Source organism: Parambassis ranga, chromosome 8 (genome assembly GCF_900634625.1).
Source record: "Parambassis ranga chromosome 8, fParRan2.1, whole genome shotgun sequence".
In the NCBI taxonomy this organism is placed as follows: domain Eukaryota; kingdom Metazoa; phylum Chordata; class Actinopteri; family Ambassidae; genus Parambassis; species Parambassis ranga.
This window is the reverse complement of record NC_041029.1, coordinates 7,256,731-7,274,903: the sequence shown is the minus strand read 5'-3', so window position 1 is coordinate 7,274,903 and position 18,173 is coordinate 7,256,731. Positions and strand designations below refer to the sequence as shown.

Genomic DNA, 18,173 nt, shown 5'->3' with positions numbered 1-18,173 from the left:
TTCAAGGTGCTAACAGTGAGGGAATCTCACACGTGTGTGTTTCTCTGTTGCTGCTCCTCCTGTTGCTCCATGGTTTACAATTAAACTGTAAAAATCCCATTCTTTTTCACTAGCTGACTCACAGTTAGCTTGGAACTGTGGCATGGTGGCTAAATTCAATGTCAAATTTAAAGGTGAATTGTGATCTTATCTTACATAACTTCATTGTCTTGCGTGGCAGCATTTGGAACGTGGTTGGATTATACTGGTTCATTGCCAGAGTGCACCCTGGGAGTGAAAACTTGTGTGCACAAATTTGTTCTTAGGCATTTTCACCAGGCTCTTCATTGAATATGTTGATATGTTGCTCCAAATTGGTCAGTATTAAATAAATTCAGCCATGTTACTTGAGAATAATGAATGGTATTTTTACTGCAGGAACCATGAGAGAGCTCCATGTCTCTTTGGAGGCGGATGCTATAGAAAATATAACGTTGCCCCCATGTATGAGGTTCCATCATTCTTGGTTCTAACATGTGAGTTCTGATCTTTTTTTCTGGTATCTGCCACGCTTTACAACACACAGATCACGTTTCTATTGCACTCCTAAGTGAGACTGTGAAAAAACAAAAGTGCATCCTGTTGACTGATGATGATATTTCAATACAAGTGGTTCTTCCTTGTTGTTGCATGATGCAATATGTTGATATACTTCTTTATATCTCTATACTCCCCCCCTGCCTGTTTTCTATTTCAAGTGTTGAAATGTGGACATGATGAAACATTCAGGTACGGCTCCTGGTGAAGATTCTTCTGTTTACAGTGTTATTGTTCATCTTTTATGCACGACTGAATGTATGAATGTGGCTTTCTATACAATATTGTTGGACCGTTGTTTACACTGATCTCGTGCTTTACAGTCGTTCTTACATTTCTATCAGGTGTTTTATGTACGATGCAACAATAAATTTGGAATGCAGTGCAGACTGAAGAGCCAGCATGGATTTTTTGACCTCACAGTGGTGCTGTGCCGCCCCCTGCAGGCAGAACACAGTAGTTCCACACAAAGAACAATTAATATTATTATTATTAGTATTGTATAAATGGAAGTTTGTCTTCTATATATGGCTAAATCAAAATCATCAGTGGGGAAGCTTCCAAGTCCAACTGACAGGTAATGTAAGGCTTGCATGCAGATATCCAGCAGGACTTGAACGCAGCATGGGAGCTCTCATTAGGCTACGAATGAAAACACCAGTGTGGCTGCATTGTGCAGGGATGTGCTCAGAGGTGTTTTTAGAGGTTGGAACTAAACAAAAGTTCAAACTGTGAGAAACAGGTAAGAGACCAAACACACAGGTGTAATGTGTTACTTTCACATGTGGTACTTAACTACAATTCTGTTTGTTCTTATGCGGTTTACATTTATCTGACACTTGCTTAGTTACTTGATGACTGTTGATTGCAGCCTATCTTGAGATAAAGAGTGGTATAAAATAAAATATTCACATGCTATGTTAAAGCATCAGTAATACTCCAAAAAGCTTTTTCTGTCAGTCTGTATAGACTGTGATTCATGTTGAATAGTATAATAATCCAGATATTTGTTTTTAATTAAACCCAGTTTATGATCAGATGTTGCTGTAAGATGTCATGATCCAACAACAGAATGTGATCAGTGTCTCAGAGGCACAACAGTCTCACTGAACATTTATTTGTTTTAAATAAAAAAGCACACACACAGATACAAAATACTGATGTTGAGCGGCAACAACCTGCCCTCCGTCACAGTGACACTTGTCCTGGCTGATCTGCTGTGTAGGTCTGCACTGTGAACGGTCCTCATCTCCAAATATCTCCAGGAGAGCAGAGTCATCCCAACACTGATTTTAAAAGGGAACGTGAACAGTTTTTACATCTGCAGCATTCTGTAATGATTTAACGTCACTGACTCAGCATTGATTTCAGATATCTTTCATAATTGTTCCGCTCTGTCTTCACCTCACAGTCTAAAATAGCTCCAAGTGTTTGATGTCACTGAGCTGCCTCTTCATCAAGAAAGATGACTGATGGTGTTGTTTACCTGAAGCTTTTAGCATCTCACTATATTTACGTCAGTTCATGGGGTAATGAATGTTATGATAAGTAAATGCAGTGGTGAAAACCATCTTCCTGCTGCAGGTTCTTTTTTTGTCCTTTTCAGAATATTTCTCACTTTTTCACTGGGATGAATTATTGATGTTTATAGAAACACAGCCTCACATGAAGGTGAAGATGACCCTGATGATAACCTTGGCAGCTCAGTGTGGCATTATTTTAGGAACAACTACTTCTACTACTAATAATAATACACAGATATATTTCCACCTGAATTTGTGAGCAGCTGCAGAGAAACATACTGTTGGGAGGGGAAAAAAACAAACAAGTGCAGAAGGATGTGCGCCGTGTCCTCCACACTTCTGTCTTTTGTCCACATCTGCAAGACAGCAGGTGGAGTCTGGGAAATAAATATAAATAAATATAAAAGCCATGATGATAGCTGCCTATAAACTCATTCATGTCCTGCCAGGACAAAATCAAAGTGCACAAAGTTGCTCAGCAGGAGACTCAGCAGGAATTCAAGATGCTGTTTTTATCCCCCAGCAGCTGTAAACACAAAATTTCTCTTGCACGCCATCATGTGTCATCTTGAAGGTTCTGTTAACAGACTGCTTGCACACTGTCTGCTGAGTGCAGACTCTGAGGAGACCACCTCAATTATTTCCAACACTATCAGCTGATTTGTTAACCATATTTAAAATCTGAATTATCCCAATTTATATTATATTCATATTTTGCAGTTCAATTATTAACTAAATGACACATTCTGTCACACCCCCAAACATCTGGTTTTACTTTTACTGTAGCTTGAATTGCAGATAATTGTAGAAGATTCCAAGCTTTCAGCTGACATTCCTCAGTGCTTTATCCATTTTCCCCCATCATGTTAGACAGACCTGTTTAATGCTAGAGAAACTGTGTATAGCTGACTTATCTGTGATGGTGCTGAGTGATAGTCAAAGTGAGAACTGAAGCTGTTCTCAGTGCAGTCACACCTACATCTGTCGTTGGCTCTTGTATGTTGATGTTGCATGTTAAGTCCTCTATTCTGCATGGATGGTGGTTTTTTAAGATGTATCTGCATGTTTTATGACCAACACTGTTTCCACAGATAGTTCTTTTTTTGTTCACACCATAAAGCTTTTTAGAAAACTCACCACTAAAAGCCTGGAGGATGCAGACCAACAACCAGTTTTTGCCTGTATTTTGTGTAAAGCTCCCTTTCATATGGGAGTTTCAAGCAGCTCATGGTCTGCTGGAATCAGGAAGATCCCGACTGGTTGTCGCACACAGCTGCAATGTGCAATCCTCTCCTGAAGCGAGCAATCAGACGTTAGCCACAAAGCACCTGTCTTTCTTTACATGTATCTGTAGACCACTGGCACTGCTGAAAGTCTTGGAGCACTGGGCGCAGCGGTATGGCTTCTCTCCTGAATGTGTGCGTTTGTGTTTCTTCATGGTGTCACCATCGCTGAAGGTGCGGCAGCAGAACGGGCAGCTGTACGGCCGCTCGCCTGTGTGGATGCGCAGGTGTCGCCTCAGGTTCCCTCTCTGGCTGAAGCTCTTGGAGCAGAAGGTGCAGCGGTGGGGCCGCTCCCCTGTGTGCGTGCGCAGATGGCGCCGAAGGTCAGCTGACTGTGCAAAAGACTTGCAGCACCAGTCACAAGCGTAGGTCTTCCTCTTCTGCTCCAAGTGGAGGCGAAGGCTGGCGGCATGGCTGAATGCCTCGCCGCAGCGGGGACAGCGGTGGACAAGCTCAGGGATGAAAGCAGCGACTGCGCTGTCAGTAGCAGGCAGCTTCTCCTGAGAGGACTTTCTGTTTTGCTGACCTTCCTGTCTGTCTGCATCCACCCTGCTTCTGAACTCTGCAGTGCCATGAGTGTGCGCGGTGACTGCCTGAGAGTCTGTGTGAGGTTCTGACTCACTCACTTTGTATTCCTCAGGTTCAGTTTTGATCCGTGCAGGAGCCGGGGCCTGGGGCTCCTCCCTGAGTGCTGGAACTTCAACATGGATTTTGGGGACAGAGACAGAATTCAGGGAGGAATTAGAGGGAAGAGATGAAGCTTTCACAAACGTCTCCTGTGCAGGGTCGACCTTGAGAACCGGTTCCCAGGAGGACTCTGCAGGCTTCTTGTCCACGGGCAAGTGAACGGGCACCAGCGGGGTCTCCCTCTGCACTGACAGCAGCTGCACAGTCACCACCTGCTCATGTGTTGGCTTGGCTGCCTTAGCTGGTGGCTGCCTGGGCTGGTTCAGGGTGGAGTCTGCCTCTTCTGAGTGAGGCCTCTGCTCCGGATCGTTGGGCGGTTGCTCCGGGGCTGCAACACCGAGACTGGACCGGGTGGACCCTGAAACGGATAATAAATAAGCGGTCTACACAACAGTGAATACAACTGTCTGCTGCTTTGCAGAGATGTCAGGCTGCAGCTATCATATTGATTTTAAACACGTGAGCTCGTTTTTGTGTCAACAACGTAAATAGATGTCATTTCCCTTCGAGGCACATGACCGAACTGTCAGTTCCTCAAAGATACTTCCCCCACACTATTTAATTCTACTCATCACACCACCCATTTTATCGTTCGGTTGTATTATGCAAACCTTTACCTCACAAAGTTGGCCTCATTAAGAGAACCCTGTTAACAGACTGTAACAGTACATTCGGCTTATGTCTCGCTGAGCAACAACGAGCACATCTTGCTGTCAAATGACAAATCTGTTGACTGCATCAGATGACACCCGCTTGACGCGATAAAGAGGAAGCAACTAAAATGATTAAAAAGTCACCACTGCGTTACAATGGCACCAAACGGTGTTCACCGAACGTAAACAGGGATCCTTAACAACATATAAACACTTTAAATCAGCGAGTTGATGGAAATTCTACGTTAAAATATAAAGTGCGACTTTAAGCAGACGGATTTTCAGGACAGTTTGGAACGAAGCTCCTTCAAGGAGCTAGCGTGCTAGCTTGGCCCTTACTCAGCCACTCTGTCTCGGCCTCCAGCAGCAGGATGTCCCGCAGCTGCCTCCGCAGGCTCTCGTTCTCTCGCTTGGTTCTGGCGGTCTCTTCACGGTACTCGGTCACCGTGTCCTCCACCACCTCCAGTATCTCCTTCACCACCGCCGTCAGCCGCTCCGTCAGGTAGGCGTTCAGCAGCTGCAGTTTGGTCATTTTTGATGTTGGAACCAGACACGGCTGCGGCAGGATCCACACCGGAAACAGGATGAGACAACAACAAACCAAACCGGAAGCGCTCCGTTTGTTTAGCCTCGCTCCTTCAAAATAAAGTTACCACCTCATAAAAACAATACACATACACTTGATATTCTTTATGATAGAAACATCTCAGAGTAACTTGTCCCTGACCACATGACAAGGAATGAAAGAAATGTGAATCTTGTCATAAACTTTATTGTCTGTTAGTTTCTTGTATTATGGTTGTTCATTGTCACTGTATATGGTTCAAAGCTGATTTCTCTAAAGCAGCAAAGTTGGTTAACTCTGATCACTTACTGCTGCGGCTCAATGCAATATTGCAGTTCTTAATTTGAAACACTGGATGGCAGTGATGGCACATGAGCTAAAAAATCCTGGAAAAATTATATTTATAAATATAATGATAGAAAATAACACTTCCAGAAAGAATTTAACACTTTTAGAGTTTTGTATAGTAAAATAATTCAAAAGCAGTTAGTGGTGCCTGAAAATGTATTTCGTGTGTAACAGATCAAAGCAAACATCAGCTCCAACTTCACTCTGAATGTGTTAACTAAAGTTAACTGTGTGAGCATGTGTTAACTGTATCACTTAGTTCTAGGTTGTAGTGGTGCATTGTTAGAATTGTGCTCAGTCAGCAGAAACCTGGCAGGATGGCGCGCAGCAAGTTCACCAAGACAATACAGGAAGTTAGCCCATTTCCTACAAAATAAGATCATCTGTACACTGCTGCTGTAGGACTAATACTCATGTGGAATGTATTTGCATTTAAATGCCTCTGTGACATCCAATAGTAAGAATCGATTTTAAAATCACAAGCTCTAGTTTGTTTTAGTTTTTTATTATTATTGCACATTTATTGACTTTTGTTTTTACTTTATATGTTTCTTATACTATATTTAGACAAACCAAATTTAGGCCCATTCATAAAAGACTGCTACTGATGAATGAAAATTCCGCATCTTAAACATCATTAAATATTTGCGTATTTCACCAAAACTCCCAAAAGCTTTTATTTTGAAATATGTGCCTGCGTTTTTTTTTTAATTTATGCGAACTTGACAGTGGTGGGGTAGATGGAGAGAGGAGCAATCACAGTACTGCAAGTGCTGCCTCTCCTTTACACACACACACACACACACACACACCCCTCCCTCCTCTTTACTTCTTGCAGTGGAACAGACAACGCTGCTGCAGCAACACTCTGCATCATCAGAAACCAAACACATCCCACTGTGGCAGCCATTCCAGCATTTCTTTTAAAAGACTGACAGAGTGTTTGATTTCATCTTGCAATTTTATATCATATTTGTATTTTCCAGTCCTGCTGCTCCGTCTTACATTAGTGGACTGTACCTCCTGTATCCCCTGCAGTGACAAAATGAACCTCACCCTGCTGCTTCCTGTGGACTAGGACCAGGTGAGTGCTGCTGCTGATTGTCTGCTGTATAGGGAAAAGGTTTTCATTATACATGTTTGGTGTGTAAAGCATGTGCTGCCGCCTCAGTGGGTGTGTCAGCTGCATTACACTTCCATATGGATTTTCTCATCCTTTGTCTGCCTGTGAGGCTGAAGGACTTTGGTGCATTTTTAACGGCGAGTGTGTGTTCCTGCATCATGTGTGTGTGTCAGTCATGCATAAATTATAGCTGGAGTCACGCTGCTTTCATGGCATCACATCCCAGTTTTCAGGTTCTGCCCCCCTCACAGGATTCCAGGTTTGTAGTCTGTTTTATAGAATCAGACTAATTTTGTATTTTCAGATTGAAAGCTGAAACTTTGGGGAACATTATTTTCTACTATAGGTTTCAGGGGTTCAAAGTGTGTGGTGCAACAACATGGCTGCCCTTAAAATCTGTATTGAAAGCTGAGGAGGCAGCAGGGAGATGACATATAAACTCAGATTCCCTTTGGGAGGAGGTTGAGTATAAGTGCTGATTATGTTTGAAAGTTTGATGAAAAAACAAAGACATTAATTTCAGGAAGTTCTGTCCTACAGATATGAAGTCACTGCTGAAGGCCTTTAGGGACAAAATGACAATTAAAATAAGTTATTATTTTTAATGTATTGTTATAGTTACAACAATACATAGGTGAAAAAGGCTATAAGATACAACATGAACAGAAAAATGCAGTCTTCTGTGGTGAAGTCTGATGTCTAATCAGAGCCATCCATCCACCCTGAGCACCTCCCAACACCAAGATGTTAGATGTGAGGACACCTTTGAGAAGCAATTTGTACTTCCAATAATAAAGACTCAGTAAAATATATAATATAAGATCACAACTAATTTGTATTTCTAGGTTTTTACAATATTTACATTAGAGTGCATGTACTCTAAATCTTCATTTAAATGGATGACACGGACCAGCCATTAGCCAGTATTTAATAAAGACTCTGTATCAATTCAATACATCAGCTGACTGATGGTCTAACCATGAAAAAAACATCATCAGAGCACGCAGTCATTACTGCTGCAGAGCTGAAACAACAGACTGATGGCTTTAATGGTTGTCTCTTCCTGTTGGTTTTCCCCTGACTCCTCACTGTCCGACGCTAATCCTGCCACTGAAAACATAAGGAAAGCCACAGCAGATGAACTGCTGTGGGAGTTGGCTGTTTAGACCCCCAAATGCCTTCAATGATCCTTTGGTGTTTCATTCGGCCTTATAAAAGGGAAAATAATCAATTTTTCAAATTTTCTAACTTTTTATTTGCTTTATACTTGAGTTTATATCAGAAAGTTTCATTTTTCATGACACATTTTCTTTTTAGGAGAAACTTTTCACTCTAAAAAAGCTCAGAATGTTACTTGCATGAATTTTTTAGGTAAACTATGTATCGTTCACATCCATCTCTGCATAATGAATGCAGTGTAAATGTTAACAGGGCATCTGAAGCCAGGTCTGAAGCTGAAGGATTTCACGTGTTTTTGCTAAAGTATCCTGTAACCTGAGTCCCCTCTGACTGCATCAGGACACACGTGCAGTGATCTGCTGCGTGGGTCTGTAAGAACACACTCTGCTTTTGTCAGCGGAGCAGCGCTGCAGTGTTTGGTCCTCAGGGGGGGAACGGTAGAAGTAATCAATTGAGTCCTGGCAGGTCATTACTTTAGCCAGCGTGTGACACTACTGTGCTCTCTCCCAAATCTGCCTTTTCAGAGGCAGCTCGTCCTCCTGGCTGTCACTCAGATCAATGAATGATTGATCTGTGGCCTTCATAGAGTACCAGCAGCTGATCAAACAGCAGATCACAGTGACATGCCAGATTGATGGAATAAAGGAAGCTCTGATCTTTTCTTAAAGGATCAATTGAAAGTAAATCTGTTATATAGGCCTATAAAAGCCTATAAAGCATTGATAATGGCATAACTTCTGCAATCTGCTCCTGAGGATGTGAAACTCTTGAAGTGGCCTGTTCTGGTTGCAGAGTTTAGACTGATCTCTCCTGTTGGTATCCTGACACACCGCTGGGATCTTTCATCAACTGTGTCCTTGTTTCCATCCTGGGAAGTAGTTTATAGATGCTGCTCATCCTCTGAGACAGCAGACAGCCTCTATCTGAAGAAACCTTTGCTGATTTAACTCTTGTGTTCTTGTGACGAAGCTGCTTTTCTGTCTGAGAAATGCACTGATCCTCCGATGGTGTGATCACTTCCTGCCTGCTTATAGAACCCTTCAGTCTAGACATGATTTCAACTCTTCTCTGCTCAGAGTGACGTTCAGATGTCACTTAATGTTAAATTGCGTCGCAAAGCTCAGAACATGTTAATCCTGTCTCTCCAAAAAGGGCAAGAAGAAGAAAATATTTATAAAACAGATCTGTGTGGGTTCAGATTGTTGATTTATTCCAGTGACTCAACATTTTCTTGCGGCTGAGGTTTCTGGCTCCTGGTCTTCTGTGTAGGTGGACATGAGCTCTGTATGTCTGTATTTGTTTTATGTCCCATTGGTCACTGCATGAGTTTAGACCTCATACATCACCGAACGCCTCTGTACACCACAAGGCCGGTAGATCAATCATGCAATTGATCAGCTATAGAGAAGGGAATATAAAGCAGCCTCGGACTCCTGGAATAATTATTTGATATATTTGAACAATATAAAGAGGTTGATTTAGTAGCTAAAGTTAAAGGTGTCCTTCTAATGGCAGCTTCAACATTATTCCCAAGGACAAGAATGTTCACATGTGCCGGTCAGGATAAACTTTACTTTCAATCTGTAAAAAAAAAAAACAAAGAAGATGCAGCTTTATGTTCTTTAATATCTCTGATTCAAACACAGTAGCCTCTTCCATGCATCCACCCTCGCTGTCATGTGCAGCCTGATTTAGTTTCCACTGCAGGAAGAGACGGCTGCTTCTGACAGCGAAGCAGAAAAAAATGCAATAATGTTCTTTCATTACAGCGCAGAGGTTTTAATATTGTCTCTCTACTATTGAATCTCCTGACTCACTCCTGGGATGCTGCGTTTAATAACACTGCAGTTATTAGGTAACAATCGAAGCAGCACTGCAGCCTGAAATTTGCAGTTTTTACAACAGAAAATAACTCAAAGCAACTAGAAGTTGTTTTAGAGGGAGTTCTTCAGCTGATTTTCAGAACCCCAATCAGCTTTTGGAAGTTGTGGTGTTTCTTTCCAGTGAATAGCAGCCTGTGCTAATGATGTTCTGCACTAAACATGGTGCCCAGGTGCTGCACCATTGTGTTACTAAGACACTTGTGTCACTGTCCTAGTTTAGGAGGCAACAAAAAAAAAAACAAACAAACTGAAAATGTAAGTTTCCTTCTGTAATTCACATTCTGTTTTTTAAGCTCGTCTATTAATGCTTTGTTGTAAAGCCCAGTAGCTGTTTATTAATCAAAGCTGGCAGGTAGTGACTTTGTGAGGCATCATCTCGACTGATTGTATCTGTCACTATTACTTTCAGAGCCATCCCTGCCGTCCGCTTTTCTTCAGCACTTCGCTTCATCTGAATACTCCAATGGCCACAAGTCCCAGTGCTGCCCAACAGTCCAGCAGCATGGCCGAGCCCCAGCAACCAGACCAGCCGATCAGCACGCAGCCGGACAGAGAAGCTGCTGTGACTTCTCAACCAGCTAGCGCTGAGCAAACCCTGCCCTCAGCAATGGATGGTCATGAGGAGGGAATATCCATGGACCACCTGACAGTAATCAATGACAACATGGAGACCAGTAAATACACTCTGAGTCAACTGCCTTCTTTTTGTATAATAATATGGATTATCTTCCAATTTGGTGTATTACATTGTCCAATTATAACTACTAGTGTATTAGTTGGTCCCAAACTGGAGGGCTGAACCAACCCAGCTGGTTAGCTGTGTGGGCGGAATGCTTCACATTTGGCTGCCAAACTGTAGGTCACAGTGTGTAAACTGGAAAGATCCAAAGAGGGAGCTTTAATTTGATTGGAGGCCCAAAGAGTTCTCTCAGTACCATGATCAGGCTGGGTTGTGTCAGTGTATTGAGACAAAACAGGTCTGTGTGGAAAAATGGAGGAAAGGCTGTATTTAAATGCTTTTTTTCAGTCCTCTCTGAAATCTCCTGTCCTCCAGGTAATGGCATCGGTCCTGTGAGGGCGGACTCGTCTCCCACAGTGTCCTCTGTGTCGCCCAAGCTGCATGCTAAGCCGGGCGGCCACGCTAATGGTCGGCCACGCTTGGGCAGCCGGTCCGGCTCGGTGGCGGCGGGCTCTCCCAGGCCCTCGCTCACCCGCCAGCCCAGCACAATCACAGAGGCCGCTGTAGACGGATCCAAACCAAGGGACTACCTGATCCTCGCCATCCTGTCCTGCTTCTGCCCAATGTGGCCTGTCAACATTGTAGCACTCACCTTCTCCGTGATGGTACGACTGTTACATAAGATGAAGAAATACCAGCTATAACCCAGGACCATGCAGCATGTCTTCTCTATTAATACTTTTTAGGTTAACATATAGTCAATTCAGATAATAGGAAATGACAACATAGTCATTGACTGTTACTTCTGATCTGATCAGTTGTTTCTCGTCCGCTTGTTTCCCTTTAGTCCCGAAACAGTCTGCAGCAAGGCAACGTTGACGGAGCTCGTCGTCTGGGCCGCAATGCCATGGTGCTGTCTGTGGTCTCCATTTTAGGAGGGATCGCCATCATCGCAGCAGCCATCGCCCTCAACTGGGGATGTGAGTAACAGCTGCCTTCAATCCATTCTGGAAATATTGAGAAGATATTCAAGAATGGATTGAATTGATTGAAGTGTCTTATTGAAGGTAAGATATAAAACTGCTGCTGTAAATGTTCATGTCTGTCTGTCTCCAGTGATATTAAAATCCTGATTAAAACCAGCAAGACTGACTTCACGACCACATGCAACCCGACTTGATGCCGCTCCCTCCTCCTGTTCCTGAAGCACTATCCTTCTCAAGCGCCTGCACTGGATGAAAAACAAGTAAAAATCCATTTCTGTTCTTGGCTGTTGTTTCTTGCTGCACGACGAGCATGGTCTGCCTGACGCTCTACCTCCAGCACAACCGACCTGATCCTCACCCTGACGCCTGATCTGGAGTAGGAGAGACGGATGGATCAGCAGATGCACACTTCATTCTGTGGTAGCAGGTTGTTTCCTCCTCAGACCGCTTTCTCTCATCACACTTCTCCCATCGATGAGCATGCTGTTGTCATGGAAATGGAAATTCATCTCCGTGGAAATGGGATTATTCTGATCTCTAAATGAGGTCCGGTAATGGGAGCAGACCGGATGATGTGGTTTTCGTGTTTTGATGCCAAAAAAAAAAAAAAGAGAACTTGGAAGATGCTGCTGCTGCTGTCATAGTTCAAAGTGAACTGTGTCTTTTTACTGTGAAGAAAAGATGGAGAAGGACAAAGACGCAGTCGTCTGTGGAAGAGGACTGTGGAGGACTCTTTCATCACACATATGTGTTGGCTTCTGTTACACTCGCTTCATTCATCCGGCATGTCTTTCATCAGTAGAACACACAGAGTTAAAATTCTATAGTCAAGTTTTAAGCAGCTACACCACTAACATCTATAAAATCACCAAAAGTCTGTAAGGCAGAGTGTGCTGGATGCTGAGCTGTGGTTGTCTGGATGTAACTGAATCCCTCAGATCTAATCGTACATATTTATTATGTCTGACCGCAGCCTTTACACTTAATGGACTCAGATTAACCTCTGTGATCTCCAGGTTATGCATCTTGACTCCTTCTTAGCAATGATTGGATTCCTGGAAGCACTTCCTGGACTTACAGCGAGTGACAGCTTTCACTGAGAATTAAAGTTTCTGGATATCTGGTCAGACACACATTTATTTTTATAATAAGAGTTGTATGGGGACATTTTTGGTTAAAATGTGCACATTTGGATTGAAGCTTGTCCAAATATTATGATTATTACATGTTGGAGCATCGTATTTAGTATATGGCCTAACTTTATAAATAATCTTGTCACTTTTCTCATATTTATTTAACACCGTGCAACAGTAAATCTGATCTGGTAACATCTTGGACCACAAAAACTTCAGTATTATTACATAAAAAACAAACATATCTCAAATTTGACTGACTGGTTGTGCATTAGTGGCACCTCTACCTATAATGTCTATAATGTGACAGTTTTTTCCCCCCAGTTAACCGGCTTATTACCCGGGCGATGTTTACATCGAAAACCTCTCACAGCGTTCATCTTGTCCTTGTCTAGTCAGCATTCTCTCAGCTTTCACGGCCTCAGAGTGATGCTGTGCCAAACATCAAGGTGCGTGCTAACCAGCACAGAACAGCTTTCACTTTTCAGGATGAAACGTGTGCGCACAAACAGACACTTTGTGGACAGATTGCTTCAGGGTAACTGAGGATAAAAAGTGTTGTTATGTATCTAAAATAGCTGTTTATCTCCTATACCCTGTGCATGTTTACAGTATTTATGATGTAATGCTTTTACATATGACTGTAGCCTCATTTAGCTTAACAGCTAACTGAGTAGCACTTTGTAAATAAATAATATCGGTGATCCCCTTGGCGCGCAAATGCTAATTTTCCAGCTGCTGTGAGGATGAAGTTTGGCTTTAAGTAGCAAAGCAGTGACTTGTATGACCAATCAGAGTGAAGAGGTGAGGTCAGGTGAGGGCAGCCTCGGGTGGAGGAGGAGGCGATTAGGGTCTAATAATGCTGCATTCATGTCAAACTGGACACTGACAACATGTTTACATTTAATTTAGTAGAATAATCCGTCAGTGATGGTCTACCTAAAAATCAGAAACACGTTTTTACAAAGATTTCTCATACAACCTGAACGCAGCATAAGGTCACCTGTGTCCATTTCACACCTTCACTCCACCGACTCTTGTACTGTATGTAGCATGCCTGTTTACTAATCACATTATGCAATGGAGAAAAAACCCCGTCCCAGCTCGACGTCAGTATGAATGCTAGCTTTATTTTTGCTGTGGTAGTGTACTCGTACATGGTTTTTATATGGACTCTATGGCTTGCGCTACCTCTCAGAGTTGCCTACAGTGTTTTATCAGCTGCGCCTCACATTGTGTCATCTTTAAACTGACTGTTAAATCTCCTGTGCTTCTGTTTGTGTTTTGCTCTTATAACATTAACTTGCAGGGTTTTGATTGTGTGAGACCCCCACAGACCCACAAAGTCATTCATCTCTGATTCCACTGGCACATGTGTAAATAGAACAACTACTACAGTGTGTGTCTACGCAGAAAACTGCCCTATCAGAATCCAACTGTCTTACGAATGGAAAGTTCAGAGGAAGATTTTAGTAATCAGCAGAGGCATTTATCAATGTTAAAATAAATACACAGTTTACAGTATAAGACATTTTTCAAATTTTAGGCTGGATTTTGTGAACAGAGAGTGCCTTGTTATCCTGAGGAGTTGTATGTTAGATGTTCCATTATACCTGCAACACTGACAAAAAAATAATGTTGGAAAATATTTTGGCTTCACAGATGGTGATGTTAGCTCGTCAATTTAACAATCATGGCACTTCAATTACTTAATAAATACCATATATATATATATATATTATAAATATAAGAACTAGCTTAGCACAAACACCCAATGCAGGTAAGTGTTAGCTTTTAGATACTGAGCATCCCAACAAGAGCCTACAAAACGAACACATTACATTAGTATGTAAGTTCTGCATTCGAATTCGTATTCAAAAACGTGTTGTCGGTATTTACATTACAATGTAGTATTATTACATGTTAAACCAGCATATCAAGTGTTTATTTTAAAATTATTTTGAAATTGATCTTAAAGTTTAGAATGTGATAAGCCTAGCTTAGCACAAACCATGAAAGTAGAAGCTAACTGTTAGCTAGCTCTCTAGCCTGCTGCAAATTTGCCTTTCAACAAGAGTTTGCGCAATAAATAAATAAATAAAGGTTGTTAGCATGCATTCAAATTTCAGTAGGTCTGAGAATAAAATGCAGAGAGCCCAGCATGTGCTCGGCAAACACAAATACATTATTGCTGCCGAAATTAAATAGTTTGGTTAATGAAGCGGTTGCCTGTTAGAGCATGATTTAACACCGACTCGTGTGCATGATGTTACTTTCTGCAGACACTGTTCTAGTCAGTGCACAGAGTTTTTCTGTAAGTTTATTTTGAAATGCTGAAAATCTTCCTGAGAACTTCTCATTTAGAACACAGTCTACTGTACATGCTGTGTAGCTGCTGTATTTAGTGAAGGCCAGTTCATTCAATGTCCACTTTCAATCTTTTCAATGCACCGGTCGTCAGTTGTTTTTGCTCTTGTTTGACGTTTTTCTTCTTCTTTTGTAAACTTTTAACACCCGATCTTTGTATTTTTTATATTTCTATTCTCATTCTCTGGATCTCTTTTGTATTCACATGATAATCTACTGTTTGTAACGCTCAGTATAACCTGCTGCCTGCTTGCTTTTGTTTTTAAAAACGACATGTGGGGGACATTGTAAGCATGAGTAGACCGTCCGTCAACAACTTTATTATGTTCCTCTCTTATTATTGATTGCTATCTCCTGACATGAGACTCTCTGTGCCTGTGCATGCCTTAAATTGACTGCTTTTATGGAGCATACAGAATGACTATGGGTGTACACAATACATTATTCCAAGACACTGTTGATCTTGACAACTGATGTTGAGTATTTGATTAAATCCCAGTTAAATACAAACTGTGATGGTCTGTGGGCTCATGAATCCTCCTCAGCGCTAATGCTTTTACAGTGTTGGGAGTGAGCAGACATTAATTCTTAATTTTGTTCACTCACTTGTTACAGGAAGCTGAGTCACGGCTGTCTAGAACTCATATGACTAACCGAGTGTCAGTACAAATATAGAAATGGATGAGATAATACATCATAATTATGATATTTCCTTTTAAAATATTTTAAAATTGAAGTCCTAGTTTTGATTTTAATATTTTTTAATTTAATTTAATTTAGAGGAGGAATCTGGACTTGTAAAGTTTTCTTTAATCAAGTTGATGAATTTCAAGAAAACTCTACTAGTCCAGTTTCCTCGCTTCAACTTGAGTTAAGTTACATGTCATTAGAAGCACATTGAATCCATAAATCTAAATATTGATTATTATTATTATGGTGTCAGTATTCAGTGATTTTAACACCTGCATAAAGAAAACTGGGGGCATTGTTTCCCCTTCATGCTCCATTCTGTGGTTTTATAAATATATTCTAAAACAAATTAAGGCAGAGAGGGAGGAGTGAGAGACATAATGAGGCTTCATTTCTTGCAACCTGTTTCTAGGGCGAGAGCAGGTTGTCACGGCAACCGTCGACAAGGGAGTGAAATGCTGGGATGGGGGAGAGAGAGAGAGGTCTGGTTCTTCAGTGTTAATGAAAGATCTCTCTCTCTCTCTCTCTCTCTCGCTCTCATCTTCGTTTGAATTTTAGATTCTTATAAATTATTAAGAGAGTCCGCCACTGAGGATAACAGGAGGAGAGACCGAGAAGGACGAGGAGAAAGTCTGAGGACAGGGGAGGGAGGGGAAGGAGGTGCAGCGAAGATGATCAGTGTGCAGTAAACCTGAGACAAAAAGCAGAGAAAGCAAAATGGAAAAGTGTTTGTACAAAATGCACAGATGTGAAAAGTCAACGTGATGAAGATAAATGTTGGTCTGCAGGAGGAAACAAAGGTGGACAAGGAACCACACCGAGAGAAAAGACAGAGATGAACATTGATGGAGGCTGGAGGAGGGGGTGAGGCGGTGTGTCATAATGCAGCTAGGTGGGGGGTAGAAGAGCAGCAGGGGAGGAGGAGGAGGAGGAGGAGCAGGCTGGGAGTAAGGTGACTGTAAGCACACTGTGATGGAGGAATGAATGTACCTCTGTCCTGCTGGGTGGTGGAATTTCATTTACAGGAGCCTTAAAGAGGACAAACTGTGGGTGACACAGTGAAACAAATTCCATATTTGGTCATTTAAATGGCTTGTGTGTGACAACCTTTCAAAATATGTCTCAAAATAGATGATTGTGAAGACTCCCTCTGTCAGACTAATAGCGCAGTAAATCAGTGTGTGAGGACACAGGGTGTTAAAATATTGCCAAAATAACTAATAATAAATAATAATAAAAATAATTAATTCAACTGTACTATACAACTGTACTAACAACACTAAACCTGTCTCTAAGGTTAAAAGAACATTTAGTTGGGGGACACCTCACTGCATTACGGATTAAAAAGGGGGCGTGGCTTACGGGTTTTTCCAATCTGGTGCTGCAGCTGAATTCTCGCGAGATTTGTAGAATCGGAAGCACACAAACAACCACGGTCATGGCGTCATGCTGATGGCGGCGCGCTGTTCATCGCTAGCTTTCTGCTTTCGAGCTCCTCAGGTTCACATTTCATTAACAGGTGAGTACAGGAGAACATTCGTAGTTCGTTGATAACTACAGCTAGCCGTGCTTTTTGAGAAGAAGTACTTTAGTGCTCGTAGTTTAAGGAGTTGCTGCAACAACGCGAAATAACACATGGAACATGCGGCAACAAGGCCTTTGTATGTCCTGTGTAGTACTATATATATATATATATATATATATATATATATATATATATAGATATGTCTACATATCTATATATATATATATCAGTCTACAAATAAGACGTGGCAACCCATCAATAAAGGCTACTTTCTGTAAACGTGTAGGACTAGCTTGATATACACAGCCTAGATGGCAGGTACATCTCCTGTGAATTGTTTTACAAAAATTGTAAATTTTAAACATTGAGTTTAATACATATTATAGTATTTAATTTTTGTTAAAATAATTTATTTTTTAGGAAGGGATTTTTAATATGTTAGTTAGAAATAAAAATCATCAATCACCATGTAGTTTTGAAATCTTGTCTATCAAAGAATGTATTAAATATACCTCTGCTTACAATTATTTGTTTTCCCTCGTTTTTCTTAATTTTTTTTTTGTTTTAAAAACAATACTGCAGCAGTGTTTTCTTGGTATTTTGCTGCGTCACCTTTGACCTTTACCAGCCTTCAGGGCCACAGCAAGGTGACAGTGGTGATTGATTTACTGATAGGATTTTCTTTGGATAATGTGTTAAGTTTGTCAGCAAACGAAAATTACTTTTAAAAAAACATTTAGTCAGATTTTAGAGGTAATCTGTTGATGGGACTTGTTCAGTCTTCTCAGAGTGATGTCCATTTCTTTACACCTTGTCTTGTAATTCACTGAAAGTCATTACAAGTCTGTGTGCATGCTGCAGTTTTTATCTTCTACAAACGGTTATCAGCACCACAGAGAAAAGCTAATGTTGATACCAACGATGTTGTGGATGATGCTGTGAGAAGTGGTGCAGTGCTGCTAAGGTGTGTTAT

General features: G+C 41.5%; 3 protein-coding genes across 5 annotated transcripts in view; 2 read left to right on the top strand and 1 right to left on the bottom strand.

Moving 5' to 3' along the window:
* The window catches only part of samd9l (sterile alpha motif domain containing 9 like), a 162,635-nt gene that overhangs the window by 79,794 nt on the left and 64,668 nt on the right, over positions 1-18,173 (top strand). The gene's annotated exons all lie outside the window — the stretch shown is intronic.
* Positions 1,672-5,303, bottom strand: LOC114440079 (zinc finger protein 771-like). Its single transcript, XM_028412352.1, has 2 exons — positions 5,062-5,303; positions 1,672-4,427 (listed from the first exon to the last, which is right to left on the bottom strand). The coding sequence occupies exons 1-2, from the start codon at positions 5,252-5,254 to the stop codon at positions 3,406-3,408; spliced, it is 1,215 nt and encodes a 404-aa protein (XP_028268153.1). The 5' UTR covers positions 5,255-5,303; the 3' UTR covers positions 1,672-3,405.
* On the top strand, positions 6,479-15,384 carry LOC114440107 (trafficking regulator of GLUT4 1-like). The gene is made up of 5 exons (XM_028412398.1): positions 6,479-6,719; positions 10,230-10,494; positions 10,875-11,164; positions 11,347-11,479; positions 11,616-15,384. The coding sequence occupies exons 2-5, from the start codon at positions 10,284-10,286 to the stop codon at positions 11,630-11,632; spliced, it is 651 nt and encodes a 216-aa protein (XP_028268199.1). The 5' UTR covers positions 6,479-6,719; positions 10,230-10,283; the 3' UTR covers positions 11,633-15,384.